Here is a 16,364-nt window from a genome sequence, read left to right on the forward strand (position 1 = left end):
GGGCCAGTGACAGCTTTAATGCACGAGCCCAGTGGTCCAATCAAAACCTGTCATTTCTTTAAACTAGAGTCATTGTTCTGAGTCTAAAAACTAGTGTCACAATAATCTTAAAATACATTTATACAAATTACAAGTGTCAAAAGACAATCATATTCTCTTTGGAATAACATACTACTTCCCACTGAAAAAAATTGCCATTTATAAACAACAATACAGACACAATACAGAGTAAAGTTGCAAAATGTTTATTTATATACACGCATATATATTTTCCTTATCTGAACCATCTAAAAGAGCCATACATGGTAGGCAAAAATAAACATCAGAGTTGCTGTTCATCCAAAAGAACTTGAGAATATTTGTCTAGGACTTTTGATAACATGCATTATTAATTACAAATGTCCACAGTTCACCGAAGCAGAAGCAAAGATGTGTGTGCAGAAAGAAGCAGAAGTAACATTACCCAAAAAATTTGTGTATGATACCAATGCTGGTGTAGGTTAATGTTTCTACATTGGCATACAATGTTTTCAGAGATAGAAATCAAGGATGTTTGACGTGTGTGTGTGTGTACCTGATAATTATCACGTTACCAATTGTCCCCACAAAGATAGGAATACCAGTATTCATTTTGAGGTCCCCATAAAAAAACAAGCTTATAAATCAAACAGAATGATGTGTCTTGAAATCTAAGGTAGCAGAAAGTTTTCTGTGATGGTTGGGGTTAGGGTTTGGGTTAGGGGAAGGGAATAGAATATACAGATTGTACAGTATAAAACCCATTATGTCTACACTGAAAAAAATGATTCATTGAATTCAATCAATTTTTTAAGGTAAGTGGTTGCAATCAATTTATTTAAGCTTACAAAAGTTTTATATTTTATTTTACTTTACTAATATTTTTTGTTTAAATGTAGCGTAAATAAATTGATTGCAACCACTTACCTAAATTTTTTTTATTAAATTCAATGAATAATTTTTTTCAGTGTATGGAATGTCCCCACATGGAAACCAGAATGTGTGTGTGTGTGTTCTGCAGATGCAAGACTGGTTCCTGATCCTGTCTGCCCTTGAGATAGCTCCATATTAAAGCTCCCGTTCTGTCTGTGATTTTGAAGCTTTGGTTGTGTTTATAGTGGGCAATATAACATGTGTTGATGTTTCACGTGTAAAAAAACGCGGTATTTTTCACACAATTTACTTATCTGTATAGCGCTGTTTTCACTGTCCTCAAAACAGGCTGATGTCTTCCTTGTTTTGTGAAGTCCCTCCTTCAGAAATGCGTAACAAGTTCTAATTGTGTAGTTTGTTTAGTGTGTTGTGATTCGATAGCAGCTTAGCTTAGCAGGGCCGTTTGAGCCAAAGCTGGTGACTGACGTATTCATGTGGGCGGAGTTTAGTCAACAAACTGTTTTACTGTCGTCATTAAAGCAGGAAATAGAGCGCTGTAGTCCAAACCAAGCTTTTAAAGAGGAATTCTATTGAAGAAAATATATCGCCTGGCAGTGAACTTTGAGCTGTATCATTTTACAGGTATTATTTATGCTATTATAGCAACATTACACACTAACTAGGGTTTAAAAAATGGTATCAGGAAGAACGTGACCTTTAAGGTCCAGCCTAAACACACATACATATTGCTTATATAAGCCATTTCAAGGTTCATGCTCCTCAGGGTTGCATCCATTCCCTTCGCCACTCCAGCCATAACCTACGAAATAAGTCATCTTTTGAATTTTAAATATCTGTTAGAGGACTAATTTAGTTGCGCTGTGTGTGTTTGTGTGTACCTGGTGTACTCTTGCACTCATTCTAAGGAAGTTCACAGACTGATTCTTCTGGCGAATGGCATTTTCTTCATGTATCCGTGCTACCCCCATGTTGCCGTTTTGGATTACCTAGACAACCCGATAAAACAAGCTGTCACCAGTTACCTGTCGAATTAACAAAAACAGTAAAAAATTACTTTTATCATAAACGGTTTTGATGCGTGTGCAGCAGGCACTTATTTTGACAAAACACATGATGCACACAGGATCTCTCGACACGCAAGACACATATTTTGGAACCACACACGTGACAATCCGAACACTTATTTTGAATTAGCGCCTCCTCCGATGAACAGTCACGAGCCGCCACTGATCCTGACAAATGAAATATGTCTTTATTCAGTTCCTGCCACTGGCAGGTGGAGACTAGTTAAAAATGTCTGAAAAACTTAAAAATGTGCCATTTGCTGTTTTTAACTGCATGGTCACATTTGTGAGAAAATCATGGTCACATTTGTGCAAAACACAGTACATATTTGTAACACCTCTGCATTTTCTCTCAAATTGCCTTTTGTACTTGCAAAATGTTTTCTGTTTGTTTGTGAGTCGAGTTTCCCTTTGCAAAGCAGATTAAGTTTGTTTGCAACATTCTGTATTTGTTTGTTAAAATATGGCACAAAATTAACTCCATACTACTCTTATCTGATTCATGATTTTACTTTCCTCTGGTGTGTAAGTGTGTATTAGTACATGTTAACAATATGCAAAGTTACAACTCCCAAAGTATAAAATGACGTCTCCAACTGAAATCTCTTTTCTTGGACAACAATGACCACAAGGCACCAGTTTACTTCCGCAGCGAGTTGGCGTGGACTTATCATAATTCCACCGCTTCTGACTCACAGCCTGTAAGTAGCCTATGTTTTTATATTTAAATAATTTAAACCATGATTCAAAAATGAGTTTTGAGAAAGTAGAGTATCTCTTGTTGTTTGTCGTTTCAATGACCACAAATGCAGACATAGTTTTATGTTTTAGTATCCTTACCTTACCAATTTGTTACGTCCTGTTCAAGCCGCCCGGCAAAGTTGATCGATCAGCTTGGTCATCTGCACTTTCTGGATCAGATTTGGGCTTATACTGATAAGGTAGTAAAGACGATATTAACTCCTGTCAGTTCTGCAGGAGCGTCACATTTCCTCCAGACGCTAGAGGTATTCGGCCAATCACAACGCACTGGATAGCTGGCCAATCGGAGCACACCATGCCTTTCAGAATGATGTGCTTTGTACAAAATCGACACAGAGAGGCAGGGGATAGAGGAGCAATAATAATGCATGGCAAAATAATGTGTTTTTTGAATCATAAACCACATGAATTCATTGAATTACACCAAATACACAAATTAACGTTCTTTATAGCCACCAAATAGGGGATCTTTAACCAAGTGGGAGGGGGAAAACAAGCATCGAAATATGATAAAACACCAATAATTTATAATTTTTTTTGTGTCTGGTTATGTTTGTAATAAATATATGATACATCTGTAGTTATGTCAAGCTCTAGAATATTTTATTGGGTAGAAATGGGGGAGGTTCAATAATTACGTCAACAAGGTTGAGATCTACTGATCTAGACCATCTAGTCCAGTAAGTTTATCTTAAAAAACAGTTTTGCACACCTTATGAAGTATGCTCTTATCTACACACCAGGACTACTTTTTCTGGGATACTCTTACTTTTGTCATGTTTGACTTGTGTACTGATAATGGAATTTAGTGAGTATTATTGCCCATCCTTTAAAAAAGCACAAGAATCCTTTTGAATTTAGTCATGACCGTTACTATTCCTGCGTGAGGAAGGGTTTTCCCATTGGGAATCTGTGTTGGTTGGCCTCTCAGTGTCTGGTTGTGTGCGTGTCTGTGAGGTTGAGTTATCGTGTGTTGTGTTGCCATCACTTTCAAAGTCCATCTCTTGATCTGACACAATCCCAAGCCCTGTATGACACAACTGTCTTTCAAGCGCTGTGAGTCTTTGCTTTAATCCGCTTTGAGTTGCTGTAAACTCTCCTAGCAATCGAGCAAAACGGGACTGTAGAACATCCAGTGAGGACTCCAGACGATCCACCTTCTCGTCTGTGTCCATGGCCAGAATGCCTCCCTGTGCAGCAGCACTTTCATCTAAAAGCCCCTGTTTCCTTAAAATTTCCCTTCCACGTTCCTCCAGGACCTTCTGAGCATCTGGGTATTCAGTCACCGCCTCCATAAGGTCGTCTTTTGAAAGGCAAAAGAGGTCCGAGTAGCCAATACTACGGATGTTGGCAGTTCGGCGGTTTCCCATTTTGCTACCCTGAATGTTAAGGATGCTAATTTCCCCAAAGCATCCTCCAGCTGTGAGCAATGCGAACTGTGTCACTCCATCATCTGCAACAACTGCTAACTTTCCTTCTTTAATAATATACATCTCTTTTCCAATGTCTCCTTTTCGGCAGATGTAATCACCAGGACTGTACACCTGAGGTCGTAGTTTTAAAACTAGCTCTACTAACAACCCGGCCTCACAGTCCTGAAAGATTCGAACTTTCTTCAGTGTGGTTAAATGAACGTTGATAGCAATTTCTGCTCGTAGCTTATCAGGAAGATTCTTTAAGACTTCCTGTTCGTCCACTGCTTTCTGATTGGTCCAGAGGTAGTCGAACCATTTGATGACGCGTGTCTCCAGGTTGCGGCTTACCTTGCGAAAATGCATGTAATGTTTAATAGCATCAATACGTGCCTGGAACTCTGCCCGCGTGGCGTTCATATTGGAAATCATGGAACCGACGTTACCAACGATGGTGGCAAAAATCAAGACTCCAACTAGAAAATCAAACACAACAAACACGTATTCCTCATCCCGTTCAGGTGGTGGCATCTCACCGATGGTGGTAAGCGTCAATGTGGACCAGTAGAAGCAGTACACGTAACTCCGTTTTAGAGATCCAAACTCTGTGGATGAGACATTGGGATAAACCCATCCATCAGATCCAAATCCCAAAGACTTTGAGATGGCATAGAAGATACAGGCATTCCAATGAATAATGACCAGGATGTAGAGCACCAAGTTCCAGATACGGAAGATGTTTGGGTAATTGGTTCTCGTTTCTGTTCGGTTAAAGAACTCAAACATGCGGGGGAATCGCAGGAGACGATTGAAACGTAGTTGTGGTGTGTTGATACCCAAGGCGATGTATGCTAGGTCAGTGGGGAGGATGGAGATAACGTCCATCTTGAACTGAAATGTTTGAACGTAGCTGTCTCTGAGTTTTGCCAGGTCCTTCACCAGAAGTCCTTGTTCCAGGTAACCTAGGAGAAGAAGAAAGGTGAGTAGCTTGAGGGTGAATAAAATAATTGCTCATTTGAATCTAGCGTGAACTATTCCTTTAACACAAGGGTGTCAAACTCAATACCCATGGGCCAAATCCGGCCCGCCCCCATTTTATGTGGCCCGTGATAGCTTACCTACAAATTATTATATTGTTACTTTAACTATTATTTTTTTGCAGGGTTTTTCCTGGACTGACATCTTTGTATGCCACAAAACTTTTCGATAATTTAATGTGATTAATGAGTTATAATGTTGTTGATTGTGGAAGAGACCACAAATGCACCCACTCTCTGTCTCCAAACTAGTCTCTGCTTTTCATCAAGACAAAACAGATACAGAATGGTTAAAGGTTGGAAGACCAAATCCTATTCAGCAAGGACATGTTTTCCTTGTTGTTTACACAAATTCTTTGCGATGTCCAGCAAGGATTACAACAATGCGTCTATTTCTGCACTGTTATAAGTAATGAGTTGAATTTACATAGAAAATGCATGGAAACTGATTGCCTCAAAATTATCAAGCAAATACGTTCAAAGCTTTTGAGTTTTTTTGAGTACTTCAACTTTGTACTTTGTACTTATGTATTTGTAAAGGTAACAAAATAATCTTAAATACTGATAACTCCGTTTGTTAAGGTAGTTCATCACTTAGAGCAGGGGTCACCAATCCTGCTCCTGGAGGGCCGGTGTCTCTGCAGAGTTTAGCTCCAAACCTAATCACACACACCTAAAGCAGCTAATTAAGGTCCCATTAAGCATACAAGAAACTTCCAAAAAGATGTGCTGAGGCAAGTTGGAGCTAAACTCTGCAGGATACCCACCCTCCAGGAACAAGTTTGGGGACCCCTGCCTTAAGGTCTTAGAGATTTATGTTGATGGGGTGGTGATGGCACAGTGGATAAGACACTCGCCTTTGGTGTAAGAGACCCGGGTTTGAATCCACTGTGACGCACAATTGTGTCCCTGAGCAGCCAAGACACTTAACCGCTAGTTGCTCCACAGGCGTGCGACCTCTGACATATATAGCAATTGTAAGTCGCTTTGGATAAAAGCGTCAGGTAAGTTAATTTTGTAATAGTGTCTCCTAAAAACGTGAATACTTAAGTTTGTTTAATTCAGTGCTGATATAAACAGTACTTAAATTTGTTAGTTCACTTAAGTTGGTATTTATAAAGTGTACTGTGGGATATAATTTAATTAAAGGGCCGCTAACGTAGGTGTTTTTCTGGTATTCCCAGAATGTGTCTGTAAATTTCAGCTCAAAATACACCACATATCTTTCATTACACGATGTTGAACATGGCTATTTGTGGCTGCAATGAAAAACGTGCTGTTTTTGTGTGTGTTTCTTTAAATGCAAAGAAAGCTTCTGTTCCCCTCCCTGTATGCAAAGTAGGGGGCGAGCGCTTACACGTGCTTTGGACTACATCAAAACATGTGTCTCTGGCAGAAGATTGAACTACACACTCATAAGGCGGAGTCTGTGAGCGATTATGGTTGGGGCGTAATCAATGTGACATCACATTGATAGGAGTTGCCCAACAGTCTGTTTTGTATGACTTGCAGTTTAAAGGAGATCACAGAGAAGAATAGATGGATTTGTTATTATAGGATGTTTCTGCACACACACTGGCGACTCATTTAAAAGTGCATTTTTTAGGATAGGGGAATTTAAACTTCACGACTGTCTTTGTGTTAATCATTGAATAAACATCTGAAAAGCACATGACACTGTTTGTTTATCAAGTGCTAATGCACTGATGACATGCAGATTATTATTGTAAAGAGAAACAAGATGTGTTGAACTGGGTCCATGTATACCAAAGCAAAGAATGATCACCTAAACGGTGACTTCACAGAAAACTACATTTTTACTACAAAAAAAAAACAATATTAAGAGATTAAGATTTAGCAACTTTTCAAGTACTCTATCAGTTTTTATTCTTTGACAAAATGACAAAACATCAATAATCCAAATATGCAAGTGCAAGGCATTATGGGTATTCCTCAAAGTACAATGTATTCATAATTTTTAGTTCATTACACTTGTATTTTTTTAAGTTTATCTTATCTTTATTTTGTAGGTTAAAAAGTTAAATGAACTAGGATTTATTAAGGTAATAGTCCAAAACACAAACTTTAAGTAATATTTACTTGATCGTTCAAGTAGACAGCATTTAAGATTACAGGGTGCTAATGTTTGATTTGCGAACTAATGACTAATTTTAACCAATTAAATTTAACGATTGAAATTACTGTATAACACTGAACTCCTGAGACATCTGTCAGTCAGTCAGTCACTCAAAGCCAGGTAAAAAAAATCTAAGCTTTTTACAAAGAGTGCAAGAAATGATAACAGCGAGAGAGTGACAGATATCTGATAAATGCAGTGCCTATAATGTGAAGGATGTATAACTCTTCGTTGGTATCTGAAAATGCATTTCATTTTATTACCTGTGCAATGTAGGATCACAGAAAAATCTGACTTGAATACACTTTGTCATTATTTGTCCTGGGTTTCTACTTTCAAAGCTATAGGTATTAATTGAGCTATCAAACCAATAGTAATTGATTTCAGAGGTAATTATGCAATGCAATAAAAGAGTTGATACATTCATATAGTCTTAAAAATACAATTGGCCCTTTGAGAGCAACCGTAATGCTGACTTGGCCCAGGATAAAATTAAGATTGACACCCCTGCTTTAACACAAATATGTATTCTGTACTATAAACATAAAAGACTACCTAGACTTTACTGCAGTTGACATAAATACAGGGACATGATTATGCATTTAAGAAACACATATAATGTGAAAGAAATTAAGTTTGTATGTTTATTAATACCTGTCCTCAGCCGCATACATGAATCCAGTATGTAGACAAAATCACACATATAGTCCAACACCAGCCAGACAATGAGATTTTCAGACTGCAGTTCATCAAAACATGCTCTACATACAAAGAGAGAAAAATAAAGAAAATGGGATCCAACTCAATGAAACTCACACCACCACAAAAATTATGCACACACACAGGCACGCACGCACGCACGCACGCACGCACAATGAGTCAATCAAACACTCTCAAAGGGCTTTTCTGTTTATGTAAAAGTGACAAGCATAACAAAAGTTTTTCAGCATTGTAGCAATTAGTTACGCCAGCAACAAATGAACCAACAGGGGATTATAAACTGTGACGGTTGATTGTAGTTAAGGTAATAGGTAATTTGTCAAATGCATAAAATGTAAAGATGAAAAGTCACACCTGGCCACAAGCAGAACCCAGTTATAGAGCACACCTGCAGCGATGAAGAACAGCCAGTAATAGTATAAATCATCAGAGGCTGAAACAATAAATGTCTCCCATATCTTCCTGTAAAAAACACACACATTTGCAAGATTTGCACATTTCCATGATTTTTAAATCATTGTTTTACAAATTATTGTGGTAACTATGCTATTGCTATAATAAAACCATGGTTCATTTCATAAGGGCCAGACTCTGATTGAGTCTGATGTTTGATTTAGCATGTTTATGTGTTAGTCCAAGTTTGTGCATGTAATAATACTTTGTATTTCCTTTAGTGTTGCCGTTGGCATCTGGTTGGTTGTTGCTGCTTCTGCTTGGAGGGGCCTGTACTTCGGGTCCACGAAATCTCTCCAAGAAGGAATCTGGTCTCTCCTCCTCTTCTACCAGACTCTTGTGTGCCCAGTCTCTCAGAATGACCACGAGACTCACCAATCTGCCAAAGCAACAAAAAGTCTTTATCATGTCTGAACAGCTACATGTGAGAATTTGTGCACATGTTTGTTGTGTACTGAACCTGGATAATGCTCCTCTGCCTCTAAATGAGTTTCTGGATGGCCCATCCCGAGGCTCTAGAGCGGCTACTCGCTGAAGCTCAGAGGACGTATCATCACACACTGACTGAGACCTGAAAGATGGCATAAGTGACAGACAGAAAAATCAGAGCTAAAATGCAAAAGCCGCTAAACACCAACTGTGTCTAAAATAAGACATTAGCCTAATCAAATGCTCTCGGCACTACAGTAAAAACCTGTTAATTCGTTAAAAATCCTTGAAATATACAGTTAAACTGTAATAGAGTTAACAAAACATTGCATTTAATTTTATGTGTTTGAAAGTAAAAGGTGAAATTCTCTACAATATTCAACAAGATTTTACATGCAGTTTTACAATAAAGTATTGTTAAAATTATGTTTAAAATACATGTCATCATAAAATGTACAGTGAAAAATGTAAAAGAATGTTACCACAATTCCCCACATGACTCCTCACATTTGATATTTCATTTAAATATGTTTTTTTTTTTTTCGTATATTTTTTACCACTTACATACATCTGGGTGTTTTAAGTTACACTTGGTGTTGTTTAATTAATGTTCATATTTTAATGTCACATGTTACCTTTATGGTGTTTTGTATTTGTGTGAATGACTGTGCACTTAAATACTGGGAACAATCTATGGAAAGGCCACTTGTAATAAACTTTGATTGTAACAAAGATATTAGTTAATGAAATATACAGTAAAAAATGACAGTATACAAAACTTTGCTGTGAAAAATACAGTTAAGCATTGTAAAATATACAACACTTTGCTGTGATAAAAGAAACATGACATCATATTTTTTTACAGTTTTAACTGCAAAGTTGTTTACATGTTTTCTGTATTTTATGGAAGTTTTTAGAAACTTTAGATATTTTTACAGTGTATGATAGTTTACTGACCCTAACACTAAACACTAAATAAATCTAATTTTAACATTTCTGACTACTTATATAGAGAGTTTTTGGCATTTTTATGGGTAAAATAAAACATTGTTTCATCATTTGTGAAATCTCCTTATGTGGACAACAAGATAGATCATCATTGTGGAAATATACACTCACCTAAAGGATTATTAGGAACACCTGTTCAATTTCTCTATAATGAAATGGTGTAGGGGATGTTTTCTTGGCATACTTTAGGCCCCTTAGTGCCAATTGGGCATCATTTAAATGCCACGGCCTACATGAGCATTGTTTCTGACCATGTCTATCCCTTTATGACCACCATGTACCCATCCTCTGATGGCTACTTCCAGCTGGATAGTGCACCATGTCACAAAGCTCGAATCATTTCAAATTGGTTTCTTGAACATGACAATGAGTTCACTGTACTAAAATGGCCCCCACAGTCACCAGATCTCAACCCAATAGAGCATCATTGGGATGTGGTGGAACAGGAGCTTCGTGCCCTGGATGTGCATCCCACATATCTCCATCAACTGCAAGATGCTATCCTATCAATATGGGCTAACTTTTTTAAAGAATGCTTTCAGCACCCTGTTAAATCAATGCCACATAGAATTAAGGCAGTTCTGAAGGCGAAAGGGGGTCAAACCCCCTTTTTAGGTGAGTGTTTGATCTTCAGATGGATATAAAAACAAAACCTGATACGTGATCACTGACCTGCTGAGCACACTCTCTGCTCGGTCCCGCTCATCCTTCTGAGATTTCACAGAGAGACGATGAGAACAGGGAGATCCCTCAGCTGTTACGTGGCCCGTCATACTGCGCACACAAAAACATACATACACACGTCTAAACAATTCCATAATTTTATCAAACTTTCATTAAAATTATTAAAGAGTTACCCTGACCCTCCTGACTCCTCCTATAAACTTTATGCATGAAGTTCATATCCATCCTAATAAGAATATTCCCAAATGCAAGGTGAGGCTTTGTCAGATAAGGCACATTTCTTGCAATTTCTTTAGTCAAGAGCAACATTTAAAATAGGTGGGCCAACCTTACATTCCATCATAACATGTACACTATATCAGAAAAGATCTTAATAAAGTAAACCCCATTCATTGCAAGACCCAGGTCAACTTACTTGGTTGTCCTCTTCAACAGCAGCTCATGGGTTTCATGAGCACATATTAGAGAAACCTGGAGATGGAGAAGCAAAGTGCAGAGGGACAGCTGATCAGGGGAACTGCCGGCAAACATTTCTCACCTGGGAATTTGGTCACTTTGACGATCACCGCAGCTTACCGTGAGTGATAGGCACACGATAAATAGAAACAGATTTAAAAACCCTAAAATCTGGACTGAAAGATGATCTCATGGTAATTGAGGGAACAGCACTGGAGATGGATGAACGGATAAATGAATAGAGAGATGGAGTGATGGATGCATGGATGAATGGTGCTGTGTCTAGATGTTTACAATGTTTTTGTTAATCAGGCCATCATTAAAGAAGCCCAGAACACAGAGTGACACACGGCTACCCTACCCCCGGGACAAACACACAGCTAACATCTCATGAGAAATCATGGTTGCTAACAACCAGCCTATGACATACATGCACACACACACCAGATTCTTATCTGGTATTGAAACGCAGGTAATATTTTGACGTTTAAATGTTCTTCCACACACACAAAAAAAACATACACAGTTCAAAAAATCAAGTATTTAAAATTTTTTTTAAAAATCTTTATCAATGAGACTAAGACTAAAAATTGAATGACACACTTTAAAAAAATCTTTGCTGCCTTAATTTTTTTGTTGAATCAACTCAGATTTACAAGTAATTTCAACTTACTATTATTTATTTTGACTAGAGATGAGTTGTCATAACTTTTTTTATAAGTTGTAGCAACTCTTGTCAAGATAAATAATAGTAAGTTGACATGACTTGAGTTGATTCAACAAAAAATTAAGGCAGCAAAGATTTTAACAGTGCATATGAAACATAAGAATTAATATAGGAACAATTATCTATATGTTCAATAAAAGGCCTATAAGAGACGGTAAGATTGTGTGTGTGTCTGTCTGAGAAAAACACATTCATTGACTTACCGTCAACTGGTCCTCTTCTTCAAAATCCATGAATACTCTGAAATGTTGGTCCGTAATATATCTTCACGTACTTTACTAACTTCCATTACCAAGAACACACACAAAAACTATTCTTCATCTTCATGCTAAATTTTTAGAAGCATACATTTCTTGTACTTTTTCATTTCTTTATGTCTAGTCATAGCTCTTTAACATATCTATAGTATAAACCAGTCCAGCCAAAGTGGTGGAGAGATGGAGAGGAAGGGTGTATAGGGGCGGGGCTAGAGAGAGAGAATGGGAGGAGATAAAGTGAGAATTAGCTTTAGTTAGGTAATTATCAGAAGGAAACTGGTTATTATAATATTTTCATAACGTATACACGAGTACCTAATTAAAAAGACATGAGCTTCTTATATGACTATTTTTGGTTTGACATCTATAAGAATATAAGATGATGTATGATCGATGATATTAATTACATCTGACAATATGCTTAGTCATAGTTTCTGAGCAGCAGATTTCTCCTGGGACCGTTCTAGAAGCAGTTTACCTCAGCTGAGGTAGGCCTGAACACAACGGGCCAGTGACAGCTCTAATGCACGAGTCCTGTGGTCCAATTAAAATCTTTCCTGCTTTAAACTAAAGAGACATTAATCTTGTTCGACTTCATGCGGCGCCGCAAGAACCGACAGCCGGATGACGTCAAAGTACCGCGAGAGCGATTCGCGAAATCATAAGGAGGACTTTGCTTTTTACTCGCTCTCGCGGAACTTTTACGTCATCCGGCTGTTGGTTCTTGCGGCGCCGCATGAAGTCAAACAAGCCTTTAGTTTAAGTGTGAAAACCAGTATTACAATAATCCTTAAAATATTTTTTTAGACCAATAACAAGTGTGAAAAGACAATCGCTTTCTCTTTGGAATAACACACTCCTTCCAAATGAAAAATTTGCCATTTATAAATCAACAATACAGACACAATACAGAGTAAAGGAGTTGCAAAATGTTTATTTATATACACACATATATTTTTTTCTTATCTGAACCAGCGGATAGAGCCGTACATTGACAATTTTCTTTTATTTTGGTTTGACCCAAAATAGAGATACTCGAAAATAAAGATCAGAGGTGTTCTTCATTCAGAAAAACTTGAGAATATTTGGCTATAACTTTCTGAAAGAACTAGGACTTTTACTGCCTCAGACAAGATGAAAATATTTAATTTAAACTGTCTTTTGATAACATGCGTTAGAAGTTACAAATGTTCACAGTTCACCGAAGCAGACGCAAAGATGTGTGTGCAGAAATAAGCAGAAGTAACATCACCCAACTAACTTATGATACCAATGCCACTGTAGGTTAATGTTTCTACATTGGCAATAACAAAAAAATGTTCAGAGACAGCGATCAGGTATTTAAAACATGAAGCAAATAAAATGAATAACATTACACAGAAATCTCACGCACAACATAATTTTTAACCCAGTTATAGGGACTGAAAACATACAGTTGGGCCCTATTACTGATGACAGTGTTATAGAACATTTGAAATTTCTGGTTTATCATTTTCTGATGTTTAGAGTTTGGTTTATGCATTACAGAAGATGATATACATAAAAATAATAAGCCCGTATCTATCAAGAGTCAGTTAACAAAAGAAAACGTTCATCAGACACTCCAGCAAATCATTCACTCTCACAAACACACTAATAGCTGGTTCTCCTTACACCTGGTCTCTCAGTTTAGCCAGTCTCTGCGAGAGCTCGTCCTTAAGCAAAAAATATAAAATTGTTAAAAAGGATGTTTGACATGCGTATTTGTATGGGTGTGTGTGTGTGCATTATAATACCTGTTCTGCAGATGCAACACTGGTTCCTACCGATCCTGTCTGACCTTGAGGTAGCTCCATATTAAGGTCCAGCCTTAACACACATATATTGCTTAGACCCACATTAAATTGGCCTTAACTGCTATAAATCAGTTTATCATTGAATATTTAACTAAAATTGCTTCATTAAACCAAAATAAGATTTTTTTAAAGATATGAAAAGGTCTCTTGTGAAGGTCAACTTACCCGGCCTCATCTGCCATCTCCATCATCAAAGTATCAACTTGACCCTAAAAGACATCAGTGTGCAAACAGGGGTCAAACAACTATACAAGATACTGTAAATACCACCCGTGCTTTGATCATTGTATATATACATATATATATATGCATGTGTGTGTGTGTTATGTATCACCTGTGGTGTGGTCAACGTTGTGGTACTGCTCATCGTGTCCTCCATTTGAGACGTCTGTACATCCAGAGTTTCAAATTGACGTTCGAACTTCTCCATCAATGCAGATATCTGACCAATCAGAACACAAATTAATTCTAGACCAATCAGTGCACTGAAAACCCTTCATCCTAAAATAGTGTAGACAAGCGTTATTTCCTTTTACCTTTTCAAGGTTCATGCTCTTCAGGGTTGAATCCATTCCCTTCACCACTCCAGCCATGGATTTGGTAACCTGCGAAATAAGTCATAAGTTGAATATTAAATATCTGTTTGAGGGTTAATTTTGTAGCGCTGTGCGTGTTTGTGTGTACCTGGTTCATGGTGACTGCTGTTTGTACTCGTGCAGCCACCGCATCGACCCTTGCGCTCATTCTAAGGAAGTTCACAGACTGATTTTTCTGGCGAATGGCATTTTCTGCATGTATCCGTGCAACCTCCATGTTGCCCTTTTGGATCGCCTAGAAAACCCAAAAAAACTGTTTAGTTTATAACACCAAACATAATAGTATAAAAGTATTTCTAAAACAACCCAGAATTCCTGCAAGTTAGTATGGATGTGTTTCAGTGACTTGGATTTATGCATTTAGCAGACACTTCTATCCAAAGTAGCCTACAGTGCATTTAAGGTGGTGTACATTTTTATGAGTATATGTGTTTCTTGGGAAGTTTGTTTACCTTTTTGACTTTGGCCTTCTCTGCCTTCTCTTCTTTGTCGCATTTCTTGGAGCTGCGCTGAAGTTCTTTGGCTGCGAACTTCAGGTTAAACAAATTCTCTGAAGTTGTAGGTCAAGGAAAAGTTGTCATGTTGTGGTACCTTGATACCACAATTGTGGTATCTCAAATTTATTTTTAAAGGTAAACGAGTTAGCGGTCCTTACACAGCACAATAAATGCCCAGTGACTAAACAAACTCGACTGACAGGCTGGACTGAGAATTCACCTAAATAACACATAGGTGGGGACGAATTACGTCAGTCTTTTACGCGCTACCTGTCTGAATAGGTGTTGTGTTTAGATCACCGTTTTACACAAATATACACACAAATATAACACAATGGGTTCACGGAGTAATTTAACTTTCAAATAAAACTCGTCAAGAGCACTGGACCTCAAAATCAAGTCTCTCTTAATAAAAAAAAGGCAAAAGAAAAACAAGTTATTAAATAGTAATTAGATTCACACATACATAGATAGCGCGACCTCACTTGTGTTTAAAATAAATCGTTCAACCTATAAATAACTCTGGTGAGTAAACATGTTTATATTATGAATATGAGCAGTGAAGTAAAAGTAGACCGGGCCCGACCCCTTTAGTTTCCATTAGGATACTTTCCATGTTTGACATCGCGATCCGGTTGTGCTGTTAGTTCCAGTAACGTTAGATGATCAGTGGCGAGTCCGACAGGACAAGTAGTTTTCAGCTATGCTTTTGACCAGCTATTCGTGTGGTATCTGTCCTCGCCTGGCTCTTTCTCTGTTTGTTGTAATTTCTCTCTATTCACTTCCGGCTTGTCGAAACAACTGGAGTGGCGTCACAGTCATGCGCTCAGATCAGGTGCGTTCGACTTCATGCCGCGCTGCGCAGACCGTTCGCATATGATATCAAAGTACCGCGAGAACGATTCGAGAGTGGCGTTCTCGCGGTACTTTGATGTCATCAAGTACCGATGGAGTTGCACAATGCAGTGTGAAGTCGAAAACACCTATCGTTGATCGTGGTTACGTCACTGCCAAATACAAAGAGCCGTGACTTCATTTAAACGCACTTGTTTCACACACGTAACTTAACAGTTATGTATTTATATGTATTGTATTATATGTATTTATTTACAAATAAAGACATTTACAACCGTCAGTTTTACTCTTTTATTATAAAAAAAAAAACAATGAAAAACGTATAAAAAATGAGAAACGCACATAAGCTTTAACCTAATTTCATCGTGACCATCTGCTCTATTATTGTTACAGAATGGACAACTCTTCTTCTGTCACGCCATGGAATCTCCAAAATGAGCATTGAGAAAGATAGATGTAAAAATGAACAAACAAAATGAACTCAAAGACAGAAATTAACTCCTTCCTGTGTAACTTACATGAG

The 16,364-nt window shown here is 37.7% G+C and overlaps 2 protein-coding genes across 3 annotated transcripts; both read right to left on the bottom strand.

The window, feature by feature from the left end:
- Positions 1-1,798: 1,798 nt before the first annotated feature.
- LOC129439950 (cyclic nucleotide-gated cation channel) lies at positions 1,799-12,664 on the bottom strand. Of its 2 annotated transcripts, XM_055198900.2 has the most exons (11): positions 12,537-12,664; positions 12,215-12,267; positions 12,005-12,083; positions 11,034-11,089; positions 10,607-10,708; positions 8,958-9,068; positions 8,703-8,876; positions 8,399-8,506; positions 7,979-8,085; positions 2,817-5,112; positions 1,799-1,934 (listed from the first exon to the last, which is right to left on the bottom strand). In XM_055198900.2, the coding sequence occupies exons 3-10, from the start codon at positions 12,032-12,034 to the stop codon at positions 3,596-3,598; spliced, it is 2,205 nt and encodes a 734-aa protein (XP_055054875.2). In that variant the 5' UTR covers positions 12,035-12,083; positions 12,215-12,267; positions 12,537-12,664; the 3' UTR covers positions 1,799-1,934; positions 2,817-3,595. The 2 variants fall into 2 exon arrangements, with proteins under 2 accessions (XP_055054875.2, XP_073717002.1); XM_073860901.1 differs by lacking the exon at positions 11,034-11,089 and having other exon boundaries at positions 12,005-12,267.
- A 308-nt stretch (positions 12,665-12,972) lies between these two features.
- chmp1b (charged multivesicular body protein 1B) lies at positions 12,973-15,795 on the bottom strand. The gene is made up of 8 exons (XM_055198914.2): positions 15,596-15,795; positions 14,942-15,039; positions 14,578-14,724; positions 14,430-14,498; positions 14,228-14,335; positions 14,059-14,102; positions 13,834-13,906; positions 12,973-13,752 (listed from the first exon to the last, which is right to left on the bottom strand). Exons 1-8 carry the CDS (start codon positions 15,609-15,611, stop codon positions 13,708-13,710), a joined length of 600 nt encoding a protein of 199 aa, XP_055054889.1. The 5' UTR covers positions 15,612-15,795; the 3' UTR covers positions 12,973-13,707.
- Between the last annotated feature and the right edge of the window lie 569 nt (positions 15,796-16,364).

Source organism: Misgurnus anguillicaudatus, chromosome 22 (genome assembly GCF_027580225.2).
Source record: "Misgurnus anguillicaudatus chromosome 22, ASM2758022v2, whole genome shotgun sequence".
NCBI lineage: Eukaryota > Metazoa > Chordata > Actinopteri > Cypriniformes > Cobitidae > Misgurnus > Misgurnus anguillicaudatus.